General features: G+C 33.8%; 1 protein-coding gene across 1 annotated transcript; it reads right to left on the reverse strand.

Moving 5' to 3' along the window:
- Positions 1–5,178: 5,178 nt before the first annotated feature.
- Positions 5,179–19,313, reverse strand: LOC146737856 (uncharacterized). Its single transcript, XM_085504839.1, has 4 exons — positions 19,127–19,313; positions 16,538–17,714; positions 15,703–16,420; positions 5,179–5,649 (listed from the first exon to the last, which is right to left on the reverse strand). Exons 1-4 carry the CDS (start codon positions 19,311–19,313, stop codon positions 5,179–5,181), a joined length of 2,553 nt encoding a protein of 850 aa, XP_085360965.1.
- Between the last annotated feature and the right edge of the window lie 942 nt (positions 19,314–20,255).

A 20,255-nucleotide genomic window follows, 5' to 3' on the forward strand; every position in this document is an offset into this window, starting at 1 on the left:
GAAAATAAATCGAGCGATCTGAATTTGCTTAGGTAGAGTGCGTGCGTGTGGGGTGTCTGATTATGTAAACTTCAAATACGGCAATAGTAGGGCCTATCCTCGGGGCGGAAATCCGGGCATTTTCTAACGCCTGGCAACCCTCGCGGTGAAAACAACAAACTCACAGAAAACGGTACTTTGAGATGGTTGTTGAGAGTCCCCTGAACAGTGTAACATGAATAGCCCTACGTATGTAACATATGAGAATTTGGTTGTTCAGGATTACTTCAAAGTTGAGTTTGTGTTGTTTTCTCGAATTTTCACCGGCTCCACCAGCGTTCCACAGCAGCGCGCACAAAGCCCATAGAAATACGTTGTAAAGTGGTGCGCGTCTTAGCAACGTGGAACGTCTGTGACGTAGCTCCGCCCCGAGGATTGGCGATGTTTTAGTCGACTTTGTATTTCCAGCATCTTTAATGTACAATAATCAAGCTAATAACAAGCTACAAAAAATTAGGTTCTTGTACATGACCAAACACAGTACAAAAGAACTTAAGACCAAGAAGTCGGGTTCAAGATGTTGGCCAATGTATAGTAAATATCGTTAATTAATGTTAGAACACTAGTTCGCCTGCTGACAGTACTGGTGTTCTGTGTATAAAAACACTTAAACGCACTAAAACAGCATTCAATCCTCAACCATATAGTCATTGTAAGCAATGCTTTTCGGAGAAACAAAAGGAAACCTAAACACACGTCTTTTCCCCTTTTGTAATTTGAAATTCAGATGACATCCTTGGTTTTGAACCGTCCCTAGGTCATCGGTTTGGTTATACCGCACCATGGTCACAATTAGCAAAAAAAAAAAAACATGATATATTCATTACGCTCACATAACTCGATGAATTGAAATTATTTTCACAAAATTTACAATTTACATACATAAATACGACAGGGTGTCGGTTTTTGAGCAAATCTACTTCCCAGCCATGTTTTCCAAAATTAGCGCGTAATCTGTAGGGATCTTTTCAACGTTGCCTCGTTATTTGCTGACGCCTTGTCGCCATCAGTACTCAAGGTGTCTAAACCCTATAATTTACTGGCGCCGTCGCACCACCATCGCTCAAGGGGTGAAAACCCGACGCTAAAATAATATTTTTCATAGCTTTGTTGTAAACATTCTTTTTTTATTACTAATACCCGACCTTTATATTTTGTCTGATCTTTCTGTTGGTTTAAAAATATACATTCAGCAACATTTTAGAAAAGAATGCCTTGGAATCAACTTAATATATTAATATAATTCCACGTCGAATATTTCACTGTGAGACACGCGAGTCTCCTTTTAAATCTTTGGAAGGTATTTTGTAAATAGTGTCATCAGGATGCTTTGAATATATGCAATGTTACTAGTAATTTAATCGTCATATTCAAGTAACACAGATACTTTACGTGGTGGTTAGTAAGTCTATCCTCTCAAAACTGTACATGCAGGGTTGAATCCATACACCGACAATTATTGTATATTATTTAGTTTATAAAAGAGTATGTTCTGAGCTTCGGTATATTATCAAAAATAACTTATTTTCTATAAGTTTGGCGTCACACTTATTACAGAACTTGTTTACATAGATAATTCGTACAAGTAATGAATTGATGTCCATCTGGCTCGGATATCGTTATGACGCCGTTGATTTCAAGCTGAATGTAACATATGCCTATTCTCTGGAAATATAAACCAGTGGTAGGAAAACTAATGGATGACTAAAACTTGTATAAATATATTAACTAAGTAATACCATGGTTTGTGAAGAGGAGAATATATATATTCATACTTTTTTGTTTTGTTGAATTTACTATAAAATGGTTTTCAGAGATATTTATATTACCGTATCAATTTCACTGTCAATATAGCAAGGTAAACAAACATTGGCAGATGCAGATGTGTACAATATCTTGCATGTTCCTTACTTATGCAAACACACGCACACATAGATACCACCACCGTCAAGGTTTCTCTGCCGTCATATAATAAGTTAGTTTTGTCTTTCTATACATCGAGTTTATTTTTGATTCACATTCACAGTAACTAATATTTCCTTCAAATAACGTTCAAATTCACATTTTACTCTTACCAACACATTTACTATGTGTATGTTTGAAATAACATAACTATAATTATGTGTTTTCATGAGTGAAAGAGGCAGGTAAGACCACATGCCACAACATGTTTTATTACCAACGCGTGTGGTCGGCACATTTGATTGTGTTTAATTTGTTTTGTCTTCATTCTGGTAAAGTAACACTAGCTGCGTTTATTTGTTATGTCTCGCAACAGAAGGTCGACGTTTGCCGAGTTTTTGCTTCATTGCCCAGAGCAACCCACTAGGTTTGTGAATTAAATTCAGACACTGAATATTTGATTTGTTTTTGTTGGAGGTTTAGATGTTTCAGCGATTTATCGGGGAAGATGTGCCGTACGTTACCAGGATGGTAATTTATAGGGAAAGAAAACGTGTCAAAACATTCTGTAACTCGAAAGTACCACATGTTTATTTCCAACTTCTGCATTACAGTATTGTATTCAGTTTTCACATAGCATTAAAAAACGAAAAGAAAAACATTTTAAAAGGTATATTAATATTCTACCGGTTCACTCGATTGTACGTTAAGCATAATTCATAGGAAATAGTCTCCAGATGAAATGACTAGACAATAAAATTGAAAATGAAATTAAGCTACTTATTTTGCTTTGAAAAAAATGACTATATGATAAAGCGCCAATATTGGGCAATAACCTCGCGATATCAAGCATTATTGTTCTACCAATGTATAGGCTCAACGGTTACCACACCCTCTGTTTAATATCGTGCCAGAGAGAATATAATGTCTAACATACATTTAATCAATTAGATCACATGACCAGCTAATGATAATCTAATTTTATTCACTTATGTGCACAGTGTCCAGCTTAAACTAAATGTATATATATATCAACAAATTATTGCGTCACGTGTCAATCCTATTATTAACATATACAACAAGCAGAATGGTATATCTCTGCAAACAAGTAATATTTTATCGTATTTATAGATACCCGTCAACAAACACTACTATGTTGTTATTCAAACCAGTCACTATTACATGTGCTCAATAACAACAACAGCAATCGCGTTCCATACTAAACTTTTCCTGTCAGTCATAATTCTACGATCTCTGACCATGACTTGGGCTTAATGACAGCGTGCAAGAAGTCTGACACAATTATTCCAAATCGCAAATCTTTTCAATAAATATTTGTATAATATTTATTAACAATATTGATAGCTGCCACAGTAAGTTGGATGTGAAATTAAAATACTATATACAGCGTTTTTTGTTTCTGTTTTGAGATATTTCAATATACGTCTTACAAAACACACAATCACATTGTTAAGCTCAACGCTAATATATTATAGAATAAATATATACAAACGCACACAAAGGAAATGACAATAAGGTACAAGTCGTAAATTTGAAATTACATGTCTGAAAAATTCAAATTATATAATTTGTTCCATGTTGATAACAATTCCGATATCTGAGAATAATAAATTTAATGACGCCAAATATATCAGAAATTATTAAAATACCCTATGGACCGGCACAAGAAGAGCTATGAACCAACACTTATATCTTCAACTATTGTATGATTCGGGTATAGACGCAGCCTAATGTGCAGTATATACTTATTACAGAACTTGTTTACATAGATATTTAGTACAAGTAATGAATTGATGTCCATCTGGCTCGAGTATCGTTATGACGCCGTTGCTTTCAAGCTGAATGTAACATATGCCCTTTCTCTGGAAATATAAACCAGTGGTAGGAAAACTAATGCATGACTAACGCTTGTATAAAAATATTAACTAAGTAATTCTATGGTTTGTGAAGAGAATAATATATTTATTCATATTTTTTGTTTTGTTGAATTTACTACAAAATGGTTTTCAGAGATATCTATATTACCATATGACCGTGTAAATACGTGACGCTCCACTCGGAATTTCACTGTCAGTATGGCAAGGTAAACAGACATTGGCAGATGCTGTGCCCTGTGTACAAAATCTTGCATGCCCCTTACTCGTGCAAACACACCCACACATAGATACCACCACCGTCGCCGATAAATGCTTCATATAACCACCCAAGGTTTCTCTGCCGTCATATATTAAATTAGTCTTGTCTTTCTATACATCGAGTTTATTTGTGATTCACATTCACAGTAATTAATATTTCCTTTGAATAGCGTTCACATTCACATTTTACTCTGCAGTTTTTTCTCTTTGTCAACACATTTAATATGTTTATGTTTGGAATAACATGATTATAATTATGTGTTGATGTGTTTTCATGAGTGAAAGAGGCAGGCGAGACCTTGTGCCACAACATGTTTTATTTCCAACTCGCGTGGTCGGCACATTTGATTGTGTTTATTTGGTTTTGTTTTTATTTTGGTAATGGCTGCGTTTATTTTGTTATGTCTGGTAACAGAAGGTCCACGCTTACTGTGCTCTGCTCAGAGCAGCTTAATTTGTTTGTGAATTAAATTTAGACGTTGATTTTTTGATTTGTTGTTGATGTTGTTGTACGTACGCATAAACGTATCACAAAATAAAATTGACAATGAAATTACGCTATTTTTTGTTAACAAAAATGGTCATATGATAAAGCGCCGATATTGGGCGATAACCTCGCGATATCAAGCATTGTTTTTCTACCAATGTATAGGCTCAAAGTCTTGCAAAACACACGATGACATTGTTAAGCTCAAAGCTAATATCTTATATAATATATAGATATAAACACACACAAAGGAAATGCCAATAAGATACATGTCGTAAATTTGAAAATACATGTCTGAAAAATTCAAATTCATAGAAATCAATAATTTATTTATAATATATAATTTATAAATCATTTCATACTCAAAAATTAAAATGTTAAATTACAGCTAGATTTGACAGTTTGAATGCACATGTCATTGTGGATTCCAATTACTCATACACATACATAACAACAATATTTTTGACAATATCAACACTAATCTAAATGAGAATAATTATTATTTACTTTGCAATGGTGCTGTCGCATGATTACTGTGAGATAGTGGAACACATGCATATCGGAATAATAATATGCAACATAATCTATATATATTCAAGTATTACAGTTTTGACAGTTTAGTTTACGTCGAATTTCTTTTTTTCTTTTAATGATATTCGAGGTGACAGATGCAAGTATACCTGGCCCCTGCCAAGCACTGGCAATTGCGAAAATAAATGACAACACATATGAGGAAATAAAAGTTTCTAATAATCCTAAAATCCACGTGAAACCAAATGTGATTGACATTTTGAACACCATGCAAATCTGTTGGCCATTCCATGAATGAGATTGTCCCACAAAATATTGTTTGGTCTGTACTATCGAACTTCTAATGCGGTAGAGGGATGTTATGAAAAACACAACGTTCAAGAATATAACCAGTGTGACTGGTGCAACAAATAAAACAAGGAGAGCATTCCGATTCCCAATCCAACAACTTCCCATATCCAATAGTACGCTCAGTATAATCGCAAAAATCGATAAAAGCTGCAACTGAGACAACCACAGCAGGTAAAAACCACCCTATAAGAATATACCGAACTAAAGTAGAGTGAGTCGCATGACTAGAATTGGCAAATGAGGACATTCCAAATGTACGAAAAATGTCAAATGCAATGATGCCCATCCATGTAAATGTGACTAACCATGCATAATGAGATATGACTGCCACAGTGATACATATAACTGCATTTCGCGTAACAAACCAGCTCACAACAAAGACAGTCTGAGCAGCTAATAAAGAAATGCTAAAATTAAGAGTTGTCTTTTGGGGGTAATTTAATAAGTCTGGAGACCTACAATACAATAAAATAGAGACTATAAGTGATACTATGGATACTGAATAAGATACGAGTGTTAACCACTCTAAAATGAGTTTGTAATTATTTTCAAGACATATGCAAATTAGGTGATTATTATGCACAAATATTTACCAAAAACTAATTGGGTCTCTGCATAATTCTAGATTCATTGAAATGTGATGATTAGTACTTTAGATATCAGTAAAAAAGCTGAAAATTAATTATGCAAATGAGGTGATTAATATGCACAAATATTTATCCGAAACAATCAATCTCTGCATAGTCCTTGAGTATGTAAGTACCAAGTTTCATTGAAATGTAATGCTCACTACTTATATCAAAAGCTGAAAATTAATTAATCATGCAAATTAGGTAATTATATGTACTGATATTACCATAAAAACTATCAGGTCTGTGCAGTGTCATATGACATCTATGTACCAAGTTTCATTGAAATGTGATGATTAGTACTTGAGATATCAGTGGAAAAACCGAAAATTGACTAATCATTATGCAAATTAAGTAATTAGTATCCACGGATTATTACCAAAAACTAATCAAAACCTAGCATTAGTTCAGAACATCTATGTACCAAGTTTCATCAAAATCCAATGAGTGGTTGTTTAGATATAAGTGGAACTACTAAAAAATAGCTAATTATCATGCAAATTAGGTAATTAATATGCATGGATTTTTACCAAAAACTAATCAAATCTGCGCATATGTTCAGAGCATCCATGTACCAAGTTTCATCAAAATCCAATGAGTGGTTCTTTAGATATCAGTGGAACAGTCATAGAACAGCTAAAAATTAGCTAATTATCATGCAAATTAGGTAATTAACGAGCATGGATTTTTACCAAAACATAATGAAATCTGCGCATTGGCCCAGAGCATCTATGCACCAAGTTTCATCAAAAACCGATGTATGGTTCTTGAGATAGCAGTGGAACAGTCGGACACACATACACACATACAGACACACTAACTGCAAAGACTCCCATTTTGTGCTTCGCACATGGGAGTCAATGATATATTATTCACTTTACTAATTTTACCAGAACCATCATAAATATTACCACAAAAGGTAGTGTAAACTTGCCAATAATAAGATATGTTTTCAGTTACAGCATCTATACATTATACTCTCAGCCGCATAATAACACATTGCACAGTAGTGTTTATAGTACTATACTTTTATTTGTGGAGCAAAGCGTATGTAAATGTTTCGGTTAGAGGCAAAAGCGTCACGACGATAATAGATCCACAGGCATTTTAAGTCTTGCTTCTGTTGATAATTTCACAAATGTATTGCCTGCATCTTTACTGTATCTATACCGAAATCAACTGACAGGTGAAAAACGCCAGGTTTTTTGTTTGTAGATCGTTACCTAAAATCAACAGCTGTATAACTTCAGTCATTTCTTGGAAAACAGTGAAACCTATTAGTTCACAGTAGTTTAGTTTCACAACCACGTCAAAGTTTATCTAATATGGACTACCTTGAAAAGTGTCACATGTTTCGAAAACACACTGTTTAAATAAAAAAATTAATAAATTATAAAACACCCGTATTTCCAACCGAAACAGCACTGTTTTAGTTTTTTAATTGGAAACAAAGACATTCTAATCACTCAAAAACTAGACGTCCACCAAAGGTCATGATATCACAATTTTATTTTTTACGATGTTCTAACTCCATTAAATTCAAATATTTCACCAGCATATCAGTACCATTCTAATAATTATAATAATAATGTGTATGTTCTTTTATATGTTCTTACCAACTGGAAACATGAAATCAAAGCAGCAATGCTTATTACTGACTATATACATGCATTGTTTATTTTCAGCAGAGATACTGTACACGTATTCAGTATTTATCGTAAATAAACTTGAGGGTCGGTGGTTTTGTTAATTCCATACAAAAAGTGTGGAAAATGTATTTGATAGAGCCATCGTCGGCAGCTGTGTGCTGTTTTTTTTATTTACAGCGGCCACATTTAGTTCGATGTTTTCTTTTTGTTAGGTAAATTAATCAAATGATGCGTTTCATGATCAAACATATTGCACTATTGTACAGCAATAATAAACAAATCACCTAGAGTGATTGAACGAATTAGATCATCAGTGTTTTTGTTTTCTGTTTTTGTTTTTCAAAATAAAACAATTTTGAAGAGAAGTGTTTTAGTTACTCTTATGAACTTGTGTGCATGTCGTATATATAAACATGCATAGTCAGGTGTTTTATCTTGAAACATTACATGTGTGTTTGTGTTTCAGTAAAAAAAAACAATTTGAAAGAAATGTTTTAGTTACTCGCATAAATACATTAACACTTTTTGAAACATTTATAGTATGATGTTTTGTGCTGAAACAGTGTTGGCGATTTTGTGTTTCAAATTGAACAGTTTTCGAGAAACAATGTTTAAATCACATACCGTTCACCAAATGGAGAGTAAAATCCATTTAGCCACGGAGTACTCAATTCACCCTGTGTCTCGAATTTCAGTTTACTATAGATTGGTAAGACCATATAATCGTACATACAATTAATTCTTCCTCAACCTGGTGCTTGACATATATCTATTTTCTGAAAGTAACGCCATGACCATTATGCGTTGAATTACGTCACATATATGCTATAATATTTACTTACGAGTCCCCATACTTGTTTGGTTAATACTATTAGTTAGATGTAATCATCCATAAATGTCCTATAAATAAACACTTTAATGCCACGTTTACGTCCCTGTGATACACTAGGTGTTTTATTTTGAAAAGAAATGTATTTTTGTGTGTTTACAATGTGCTTAATTTTCATAAAAAAAGTGTTTTAATACCTCCCATAAACACTTTTCTAAAAAATCTAAAACACTACTGCTTTGATAGTGAACAAAGGTGTTTTATAATATGTTACACATGTCTTTAATTGCAATAGTGTGCTTTCAATTAAAACCGTGTGTGTTGATGAAAAACATAAAAGTGCTTCCATGATGTACAGTGTATGGATTATTGTTGGTTTGCCTAGAAAACACTGATTAGGTAAATATACTTTTAGAATATTACACTGAGCCTTATTTTAAAGTTGATTTTAAAAGTATGGAAAATAAACAAAACATTACATTTTAATCAAAAAGTGGATGGATGCAGATTAGTGGGTTGGTGTCATTCACGCCTATCGTACTTTAAGTACTTGTACGATGGGGTCAAAAAAACAAAACAAAAACGGCTACGACTACATTGACGTATCAACCGATTTGCAAATCCATTGATTGAAGTTTCGCACAGAACTAATTAAATGTTTAAGGTGCCATCACATTATTTTAAATATGAAAAAATATCACAAACTTTTATGATTTCCCATACAAGAAGAAGTGTAGTTTTAACGGGCATTGATATTCTAGTCAAACTAAAAATTACAAATGTGGCCGTCCTTCAATGATGAAAAGTCGCTATGTTTTGATTATTATTCGAATTGATATGCAAAGACAATTAAACAAATATGTTACTATAAAACAGAAATGCTTATTTATGAGAAAAATACAAAAACAAAATTACAAGCTGAGATCTTGGACTGTATGAATGCAACTTACTGCTTGTTTGTGTGAGGAATAATCTCTTTCTGATTTGACAGGAAAAATAGTAAAAATTTACGAATAAATCTAAAAATAAAAATATATAATTTATTGTGAATTACTTCTTGACATTCAATGTGAAATGGTAACGTTTGTTACATACGTTTATCTATATCGTGTCCCGTACGTTTTAGACCAGAAGTGTAGTCGCCCCAACGCATGCCCGCCCACGGTCAAAATAGAATAAACTTCCTTCTTTACAATGAACTCAATCAGAAAAGTTTGACGGTGGTGGGCATTGCTCGCAAGCTATCCTAGATATTTAAACCCTCAAACCCGACAACAAATTAAATCAATAACACAGCACTTCCCTACTCTATCTAACACGCATAACTTAACGCATAACACCCACACACGTCCAAACAGACACAGTTTGACCGCTAAATATATTGTAGTGACTTAGTGCAATAATTTATATCTGAGGACATCGTACAGCAAAGATGTATGACGTAAATTATATTATGTGTATAACCTTATTATTGTGTGCTTTGTATGGACTAAAACGATATCAAAACAGAACAGTCTAAACTTGTGTTTGTACAGTGCTGAAGTTGCGCCTGAAAATACTCTTTTGCAAAACACCCTGAACGCCGCTTCGTTAGCAGTATGCTCTTTCAATATCAGTCCGAGTTCCAATGTACTGGGACATGAAGGTTAGGGTTACTGACATTCAGAACGTTTTCGTGCTGTTGTGGAATTTTTGAAAAAATTACATTGATTTATATACGAGAAAAAGCAGGCAGTGGTTATTAATGAGTTCCTTCAAGGCAGTAGTACCACGGCCGCAGATCTAAAGTTGATCATAACTTGTGGTCGTTACTACATGTAATACTTACTGAAGACATTCGTAACTTGACTACACAAATACATTTGCTGGAAAGCTTTCATGAATGCATAAGACAGCAGGTCCAATTGAAAATAAATCGAGCGATCTGAATTTGCTTAGGTAGAGTGCGTGCGTGTGGTGTGTCTGATTATGTAAACTTCAAATACGGCAATAGTAGGGCCTATCCTCGGGGCGGAAATCCGGGCATTTTCTAACGCCTGGCAACCCTCGCGGTGAAAACAAAGACAACAAACTCACAGAAAACGGTACTTTGAGATGGTTGTTGAGAGTCCCCTGAACAGTGTAACAAGAATAGCCCTACGTATGTAACATATGAGAATTTGGTTGTTCAGGATTACTTCAAAGTTGAGTTTGTGTTGTTTTCTCGAATTTTCACCGGCTCCACCAGCGTTCCACAGCAGCGCGCACAAAGCCCATAGAAATACGTTGTAAAGTGGTGCGCGTCTTAGCAACGTGGAACGTCTGTGACGTAGCTCCGCCCCGAGGATTGGCGATGTTTTAGTCGACTTTGTATTTCCAGCATCTTTAATGTACAATAATCAAGCTAATAACAAGCTACAAAAAATTAGGTTTTTGTACATGACCAAACACAGTACAAAAGAACTTAAGACCAAGAAGTCGGATTCATGATGTTGGCCAATGTATAGTAAATATCGTTAATTAATGTTAGAACACTAGTTCGCCTGCTGACAGTACTGGTGTTCTGTGTATAAAAACACTTAAACGCACTAAAACAGCATTCAATCCTCAACCATATAGTCATTGTAAGCAATGCTTTTCGGAGAAACAAAAGGAAACCTAAACACACGTCTTTTCCCCTTTTGTAATTTGAAATTCAGATGACATCCTTGGTTTTGAACCGGCCCTAGGTCATTGGTTTGGTTATACCGCACCATGGTCGCAATTAGCACACAAAAAAACATGATATATTCATTACGTTCACATAACTCGATGAATTGAAATTATTTTCACAAAATTTACAATTTACATACCTAAATACGACAGGGCGTCGGTTTTTGAGCAAATCTACTTCCCAGCCATGTTTTTCAAAATTAGAGCGTAATCTGTAGTGATCTTTTCAACGTTGCCTCGTTATTTGCTGACGCCTTGTCGCCATCAGTACTCAAGGTGTGTAAACCCTATAATTTACTGGCGCCGTCGCACCACCATCACTCAAGGGGTGAAAACCCGACGCTAAAATAATATTTTTCATAGCTTTGTTGTAAACATTCTTTTTTTATTACTAATACCCGACCTTTATATTTTGTCTGATCTTTCTGTTGGTTTAAAAATATACATTCAGCAACATTTTAGAAAAGAATGCCTTGGAATCAACTTAATATATTAATATAATTCCACGTCGAATATTTCACTGTGAGACACGCGAGTCTCCTTTTAAATCTTTGGAAGGTATTTTGTAAATAGTGTCATCAGGATGCTTTGAATATATGCAATGTTACTAGTAATTTAATCGTCATATTCAAGTAACACAGATACTTTACGTGGTGGTTAGTATGTATATCCTCTCAAAACTGTACATGCAGGGTTGAATCCATACACCGACAATTATTGTATATTATTTTAGTTTATAAAAGAGTATGTTCTGAGCTTCGGTATATTATCAAAAATAACTTATTTTCTATAAGTTTGGCGTCACACTTATTACAGAACTTGTTTACATAGATAATTCGTACAAGTAATGAATTGATGTCCATCTGGCTCGGATATCGTTATGACGCCGTTGATTTCAAGCTGAATGTAACATATGCCTATTCTCTGGAAATATAAACCAGTGGTAGGAAAACTAATGGATGACTAAAACTTGTATAAATATATTAACTAAGTAATACCATGGTTTGTGAAGAGGAGAATATATATATTCATACTTTTTTGTTTTGTTGAATTTACTACAAAATGGTTTTCAGAGATATCTATATTACCGTATTAATTTCACTGTCAATATAGCAAGGTAAACAAACATTGGCAGATGCAGATGTGTACAATATCTTGCATGTCCCTTACTTATGCAAACACGCGCACACATAGATACCACCACCGTCAAGGTTTCTCTGCGGTCATATAATAAGTTAGTTTTGTCCTTCTATACATCGAGTTTATTTTTGATTCACATTCACAGTAACTAATATTTCCTTCAAATAACGTTCAAATTCACATTTTACTCTTACCAGCACATTTACTATGTGTATGTTTGAAATAACATAACTATAATTATCTGTTTTCATGAGTGAAAGAGGCAGGTAAGACCACATGCCACAACATGTTTTATTACCAACGCGCGTGGTCGGCACATTTGATTGTGTTTAATTTGTTTTGTCTTCATTCTGGTAAAGTAACACTAGCTGCGTTTATTTGTTATGTCTCGCAACAGAAGGTCGACGTTTGCCGAGTTTTTGCTTCATTGCCCAGAGCAACCCACTAGGTTTGTGAATTAAATTCAGACACTGAATATTTGATTTGTTTTTGTTGGAGGTTTAGATGTTTCAGCGATTTATCGGGGAAGATGTGCCGTACGTTACCAGGATGGTAATTTATAGGGAAAGAAAACGTGTCAAAACATTCTGTAACTCGAAAGTACCACATGTTTATTTCCAACTTCTGCATTACAGTATTGTATTCAGTTTTCACATAGCATTAAAAAACGAAAAGAAAAACATTTTAAAAGGTATATTAATATTCTACCGGTTCACTCGATTGTACGTTAAGCATAATTCATAGGAAATAGTCTCCAGATGAAATGACTAGACAATAAAATTGAAAATGAAATTAAGCTACTTATTTTGCTTTGAAAAAAATGACTATATGATAAAGCGCCAATATTGGGCAATAACCTCGCGATATCAAGCATTATTGTTCTACCAATGTATAGGCTCAACGGTTACCACACCCTCTGTTTAATATCGTGCCAGAGAGAATATAATGTCTAACATACATTTAATCAATTAGATCACATGACCAGCTAATGATAATCTAATTTTATTCACTTATGTGCACAGTGTCCAGCTTAAACTAAATGTATATATATATCAACAAATTATTGCGTCACGTGTCAATCCTATTATTAACATATACAACAAGCAGAATGGTATATCTCTGCAAACAAGTAATATTTTATCGTATTTATAGATACCCGTCAACAAACACTACTATGTTGTTATTCAAACCAGTCACTATTACATGTGCTCAATAACAACAACAGCAATCGCGTTCCATACTAAACTTTTCCTGTCAGTCATAATTCTACGATCTCTGACCATGACTTGGGCTTAATGACAGCGTGCAAGAAGTCTGACACAATTATTCCAAATCGCAAATCTTTTCAATAAATATTTGTATAATATTTATTAACAATATTGATAGCTGCCACAGTAAGTTGGATGTGAAATTAAAATACTATATACAGCGTTTTTTGTTTCTGTTTTGAGATATTTCAATATACGTCTTACAAAACACACAATCACATTGTTAAGCTCAACGCTAATATATTATAGAATAAATATATACAAACGCACACAAAGGAAATGACAATAAGGTACAAGTCGTAAATTTGAAATTACATGTCTGAAAAATTCAAATTATATAATTTGTTCCATGTTGATAACAATTCCGATATCTGAGAATAATAAATTTAATGACGCCAAATATATCAGAAATTATTAAAATACCATCACAAAGACTATGGACCGGCACAAGAAGAGCTATGAACCAACACCTATATCTTCAACTATTGTATGATTCGGGTATAGACGCAGCCTAATGTGCAGTATATACTTATTACAGAACTTGTTTACATAGATATTTAGTACAAGTAATGAATTGATGTCCATCTGGCCCGAGTATCGTTATGACGCCGTTGCTTTCAAGCTGAATGTAACATATGCCCTTTCTCTGGAAATATAAACCAGTGGTAGGAAAACTAATGCATGACTAACGCTTGTATAAAAATATTAACTAAGTAATTCTATGGTTTGTGAAGAGAATAATATATTTATTCATATTTTTTGTTTTGTTGAATTTACTACAAAATGGTTTTCAGAGATATCTATATTACCATATGACCGTGTAAATACGTGACGCGCCACTCGGAATTTCACTGTCAGTATGGCAAGGTAAACAGACATTGGCAGATGCTGTGCCCTGTGTACAAAATCTTGCATGCCCCTTACTCGTGCAAACACACCCACACATAGATACCACCACCGTCGCATATAAATGCTTCATATAACCACCCAAGGTTTCTCTGCCGTCATATATTAAATTAGTTTTGTCTTTCTATACATCAAGTTTATTTTTGATTCACATTCACAGTAATTAATATTTCCTTTGAATAGCGTTCACATTCACATTTTACTCTGCAGTTTTTTCTCTTTGTCAACACATTTAATATGTTTATGTTTGGAATAACATGATTATAATTATGTGTTGATGTGTTTTCATGAGTGAAAGAGGCAGGCGAGACCTTGTGCCACAACATGTTTTATTTCCAACTCGCGTAGTCGGCACATTTGATTGTGTTTATTTGGTTTTGTTTTTATTCTGGTAATGGCTGCGTTTATTTTGTTATGTCTGGTAACAGAAGGTCCACGCTTACTGTGCTTTGCTCAGAGCAGCTTAATTTGTTTGTGAATTAAATTTAGACGTTGATTTGTTGTTGATGTTGTTGTACGTACGCATAAAAGTATCACAAAATAAAATTGACAATGAAATTACGCTATTTTTTGTTAACAAAAATGGTCATATGATAAAGCGCCGATATTGGGCGATAACCTCGCGATATCAAGCATTGTTTTTCTACCAATGTATAGGCTCAAAGTCTTGCAAAACACACGATGACATTGTTAAGCTCAAAGCTAATATCTTATATAATATATAGATATAAACACACACAAAGGAAATGCCAATAAGATACAAGTCGTAAATTTGAAAATACATGTCTGAAAAAATCAAATTCAAATTCATAGAAATCAATAATTTATTTATAATATATAATTTATAAATCATTTCATACTCAAAAATTAAAATGTTAAATTACAGCTAGATTTGACAGTTTGAATGCACATGTCATTGTGGATTCCAATTACTCATACACATACATAACAACAATATTTTTGACAATATCAACACTAATCTAAATGAGAATAATTATTATTTACTTTGCAATGGTGCTGTCGCATGATTACTGTGAGATAGTGGAACACATGCATATCGGAATAATAATATGCAACATAATCTATATATATTCAAGTATTACAGTTTTGACAGTTTAGTTTACGTCGAATTTTTTTTCTTCTTTTAATGATATTCGAGGTGACAGATGCAAGTATACCTGGCCCCTGCCAAGCACTGGCAATTGCGAAAATAAATAAAACACATATGAGGAAATAAAAGTTTCTAATAATCCTAAAATCCACATGAAACCAAATGTGATTGACATTTTGAACACCATGCAAATCTGTTGGCCATTCCATGAATGAGATTGTCCCACAAAATATTGTTTGGTCTGTACTATCGAACTTCGAATGCGGTAGAGGGATGTTATGAAGAACACAACGTTCAAGAATATAACCAGTGTGACTGGTGCAACAAATAAAACAAGCAGAGCATTCCGATTCCCAATCCAACAACTTCCGGACTGCCCATATCCAATAGTAAGCTCAGTATATTCGCAAAAATCGATAAAAGCTGCAACTGAGACAACCACAGCAGGTAAAAACCACCCTATAAGAATATACCGAACTAAAGTAGAGTGAGTCGCATGACTGGAATTGGCAAATGAGGACATTCCAAATGTACGAAAAATGTCAAATGCAATGATGCCCATCCATGTAAATGTGACTAACCATGCATAATGAGATATGACTGCCACAGTGATACATATAACTGCATTTTGCGTAACAAACCAGCTCACAACAAAGACAGTCTGAGCAGCTAATAAAGAAATGCTAAAATTAAGAGTTGTCTTTTGGGGGAAATTTAATAAGTCTGGATACCTACAATACAATAAAATAGAGACTATAAGTGATACTATGGATACTAAATAAGATACGAGTGTTAACCACTCTAAAACAAGTTTGTAATTATTTTCAAGACATATGTAGGCAACTAACCAGTCAGAACTAAGAACAAATTCTTTCTCAACATAGTTGAGGTATAACATTCTGTAAACTAATTTGTCATGATGGACTTCAAAATTAAATGACTGTAATGCTGTCAGTGATCCTTTATCACATTGTAGGCTATCACACACCTCAAATACACATATATATTGATTTATGTTATTTGTTTGAACTGAAACCTCAAGATCACAAGAAAAGTGTTTCCAGTATGAAATGTACATAGATGTAAACATAACAGTGTCATTAGAAGATACCGTGTAATAATTTGACACATCTTTCAATAAAACAAGCTTTATGTAGCATTTCTGTGCAAATTCTTCAAATATTGACGGGTTTGAACCTTCAACAGATTTTAAGTCTAACACAATACTATCACACTTAATGCCCTTGACCTTGGTTTTCTCAACAATCCACAAACCTTGTTGTAAATCATAATCAAACATAATTAAGTGAACTTTGATTTCGTTTGCATTAGCGTTGGTGGAAATATTGATTGCATCTATACTGAAGTTTTGTATTGAAGTATAAATGCATGAAGAGAGGTTTGTCTGTAATGTTTGTGAGAATTGTATAGGATTACCATTATATAAAGCGGCAAATGATAGAGAAAGGTAAATCACACTGGAATTAGATTCAGTATTTGACAATATGTTGATCTCGTCACCAGTACATTGATATCCTAACAGGTTAATTTTGATACCCTCGTGACACTGAACCCTCCTGAGAACATTATATTCCTCTGAACCAAAGAGTAATCCATTTGGTCCATGACGAATATATGCTGGGTATATAATTCCGCATTTAGCAAATTCAAATGAATTAGAATTGCACAAAACACAGAATGCATTTTTATAAACACCATCATCGTTCCTGAACATTGCCAAACCATCATTTAAACATCTGCTTTCGAAACTCTGATAAAGTTGCATTGGCCAATTCCACTTAGATTGGTCACAGTAATCAATATAGGATGAAGCACATGCTCTGATATTTCTGATGCTGTTTTCAGGAGGAATGAGAGAAACGTTACACATGTGGATGTCTTCTTCTGTTTTGAAACAGTCTGTCCAATACTCCAAATCTGAATGATTTTCACCATTGCAAATGGCACAGTAAATGTTGTTATACACCACTCCATTCAGTGACGTCACACGAATTGGCATTTCATCTGAAAGTGACAGAAGCAGTAATTTATAGGTTGGTATAAAGTTTGATTGCATATGAAACAAATAACATAGTAATAAGTTTGTAAGAATCATGTTAATGAAACAATAATAATACTGTACTGTACTGTACTGTACATGATGTTGAACAACAACTAGTAAGTCTCCCAAAGTGTCACGATGCGTATAATTCGTATGTCGCATGCTTTCAAGCTTGATATATTTTATTATGATTTAAAGTCAGATTTAAACCAACTCTATTAATGATTACCTGAAATATGGGTCAACAAATTCTAGAAAATGTTGCATTAGTCACTTGTTTTCTATAATATTCTATACGTCATATTCATGTCTTTATTTTTTATTTATTATCAATAAAGCAATCTTGAATCAAATCATGATATACATATGACCGATATGATGTCTGATGTATGTTTGAAATTTGAACTTACTTTGTATGTCCGAAACATTGCTTCGAAACTTATTTCTTTAACACAACACTTTGAACTTTATCAGATGAAATAGTTATCATTAGGTTGTCCACTGTAAGTCTCGCGATGATGTTTATGTTAAGTCTTTACTAAATACGTTTGGTATAGGATTGAACATATCTTCGAAGAGACTGTTCACAGTGGTCTAAGACTGTCCACAGTCGGCCTACTGTTGTATCATGTGGTCCGGTATTAGTTATATTTGTTATAATATTTTTCATATTGGTCATTATTGATCATCGACCGAATTTGGTATAGGGGTGGACACATTTGGTATTTGATTGATCGCATTTTGTCTAGAATTCACAAAACAAACTATTTATGAGCACTCCGCCTAATGTAACGGGTAAGCCCTTTCATGCAATAAAATGAAGAATTTATTTATATTCTCATCAGAAATCCCTTTACAAGTTTCACTTTGTTCTACGAGGCTGCGCTCGCTGTTCCGCTTTCGCTATTTGTAATTGTTTATTTATTCAGCAAAACAAAAATTCTATATAAATATTAATACTGCATCGTTCATGAAAACAAACGCAATATTATGCTACAAATAAGTTCATATAGTCACAATAACATACCACATCAAAATCAGAATATGAAACTCATGAAGAGAATTTACGAGTCAGAAAACTGCAAATAATAACTCGACAAAATACAGACTGACAGAGATGTTGTAATGTATAGACACATCACAGAGAGAAAGATACATCAATATACCTCACATGCAACCAGTAAGATCGAAAACAGTGACCACATTCATTTCAAATATATGTATATATATATATATTTGACATTATTACGAACGAGTTCCTGTTTTGAAGAACATATTTAGTTGTGTACGAGGTATTGTTGCTTCACAGTGTAGTGCCTACGGAAATTTCAAAGAAAAGGATAAATGGGTAAATTATGGACTATGAGGACATTACCTGTAACGTTAAGGCTATCTTCACATTGTGCACGAATTTGTAAATCGGTCCAGGTACCTGGACATTCAGTTATCATCCACCATCCAACATGTTCGTCACTATTAGGATGAGCTATGCATTCTGATTTAGGTTTGTGATTATCAGCTTCCAGTGTTTCCGATCCATCTCCTGTCATGAAATTGTTCATTACTGTGGTTGATGCAATCGTGTCATATTGAGTACAAATTCTGATATAGTCGTGACAGCAGTCTCCATAATATATACAGTCATGGTCACAATTGCATACAAGTTTACTAAGGAAAGTAAGTACTTCAAACTGTCCACATCGTGTCCCATTCTTTGTGGAGCAGCTATATGAATATTCACCATCATCTAAGCACTTGTCTTTTAGCAATTGTATTATTCCTGGCTCCGATATACCAGGCAGTGGAGTCGTGACTGATGAGCTCAGACAAATAGGGAAAAACAATGAGTATAATATATATCCCCTGAAAACCATTTCTGTGTTGAAATCAACAAAAGAAAATGTATACATCATTTACTTTAGTGATATTATCACATCCATCATGAATATTGAAGTTGAAGGTAGTGTAAACTCACCAATAATAAGGTATGTCGTAAATTTCAGCATTTATAAAACGTAGCTCTCAGTCGCATAATATCATACCACGTAGCAGTGTTTATAGTACAGTACTATTTTTTATGTAACATATGTTAATCACGTGATCACCAGAGATTATCACGAGATACTATCACGAGATCACCAGATAATATTATCTACTTTGAGATCTGCTCACAATTTTGTTTTCCGAAATTCATGTATTTTCTGTTTTTTAAGGACGTTTGTCATCGTTAGTTTTGCGAAAAAAACAGCACTTAAATGTACAAAAACTAAGTTCTATCTTCCAGTTTTAAGAGAGAGACATTATCATCACTTGCTTATCGTTACGGTAAATCACCCTACTCACGCTATTCTTTCATACAATCATTATATCTATGAACGTCTTGTTATTTCATAGATATATTTTCAAAATAGACAGGGACGATGCAGTATTTTAGAATAGGATTAAACTATAGCGAATGTCTTGCTTCATTAGCTGTCAACCACGCTATTATTATAAGTATGCAT

This window comes from Saccoglossus kowalevskii, chromosome 10, assembly GCF_978046115.1.
Source record: "Saccoglossus kowalevskii chromosome 10, keSacKowa6.1, whole genome shotgun sequence".
Taxonomy (NCBI): Eukaryota; Metazoa; Hemichordata; class Enteropneusta; family Harrimaniidae; genus Saccoglossus; species Saccoglossus kowalevskii.

Excerpts from the sequence above, each read along its gene's own strand:
- LOC146737856 (XM_085504839.1), bottom strand. The coding sequence starts at position 19,313 with ATGAACAATTTCATGACAGGAGATGGATCGGAAACACTGGAAGCTGAT. Across the intron at positions 16,421-16,537 it reads TTTGTTCTTAGTTCTGACTG|GTATCCAGACTTATTAAATT; the intron begins GTTAGTTGCCTA and ends ATTGTATTGTAG. Across the intron at positions 5,650-15,702 it reads AAGAAGAAAAAAAATTCGAC|GGTGGTTTTTACCTGCTGTG; the intron begins GTAAACTAAACT and ends ATATTCTTATAG.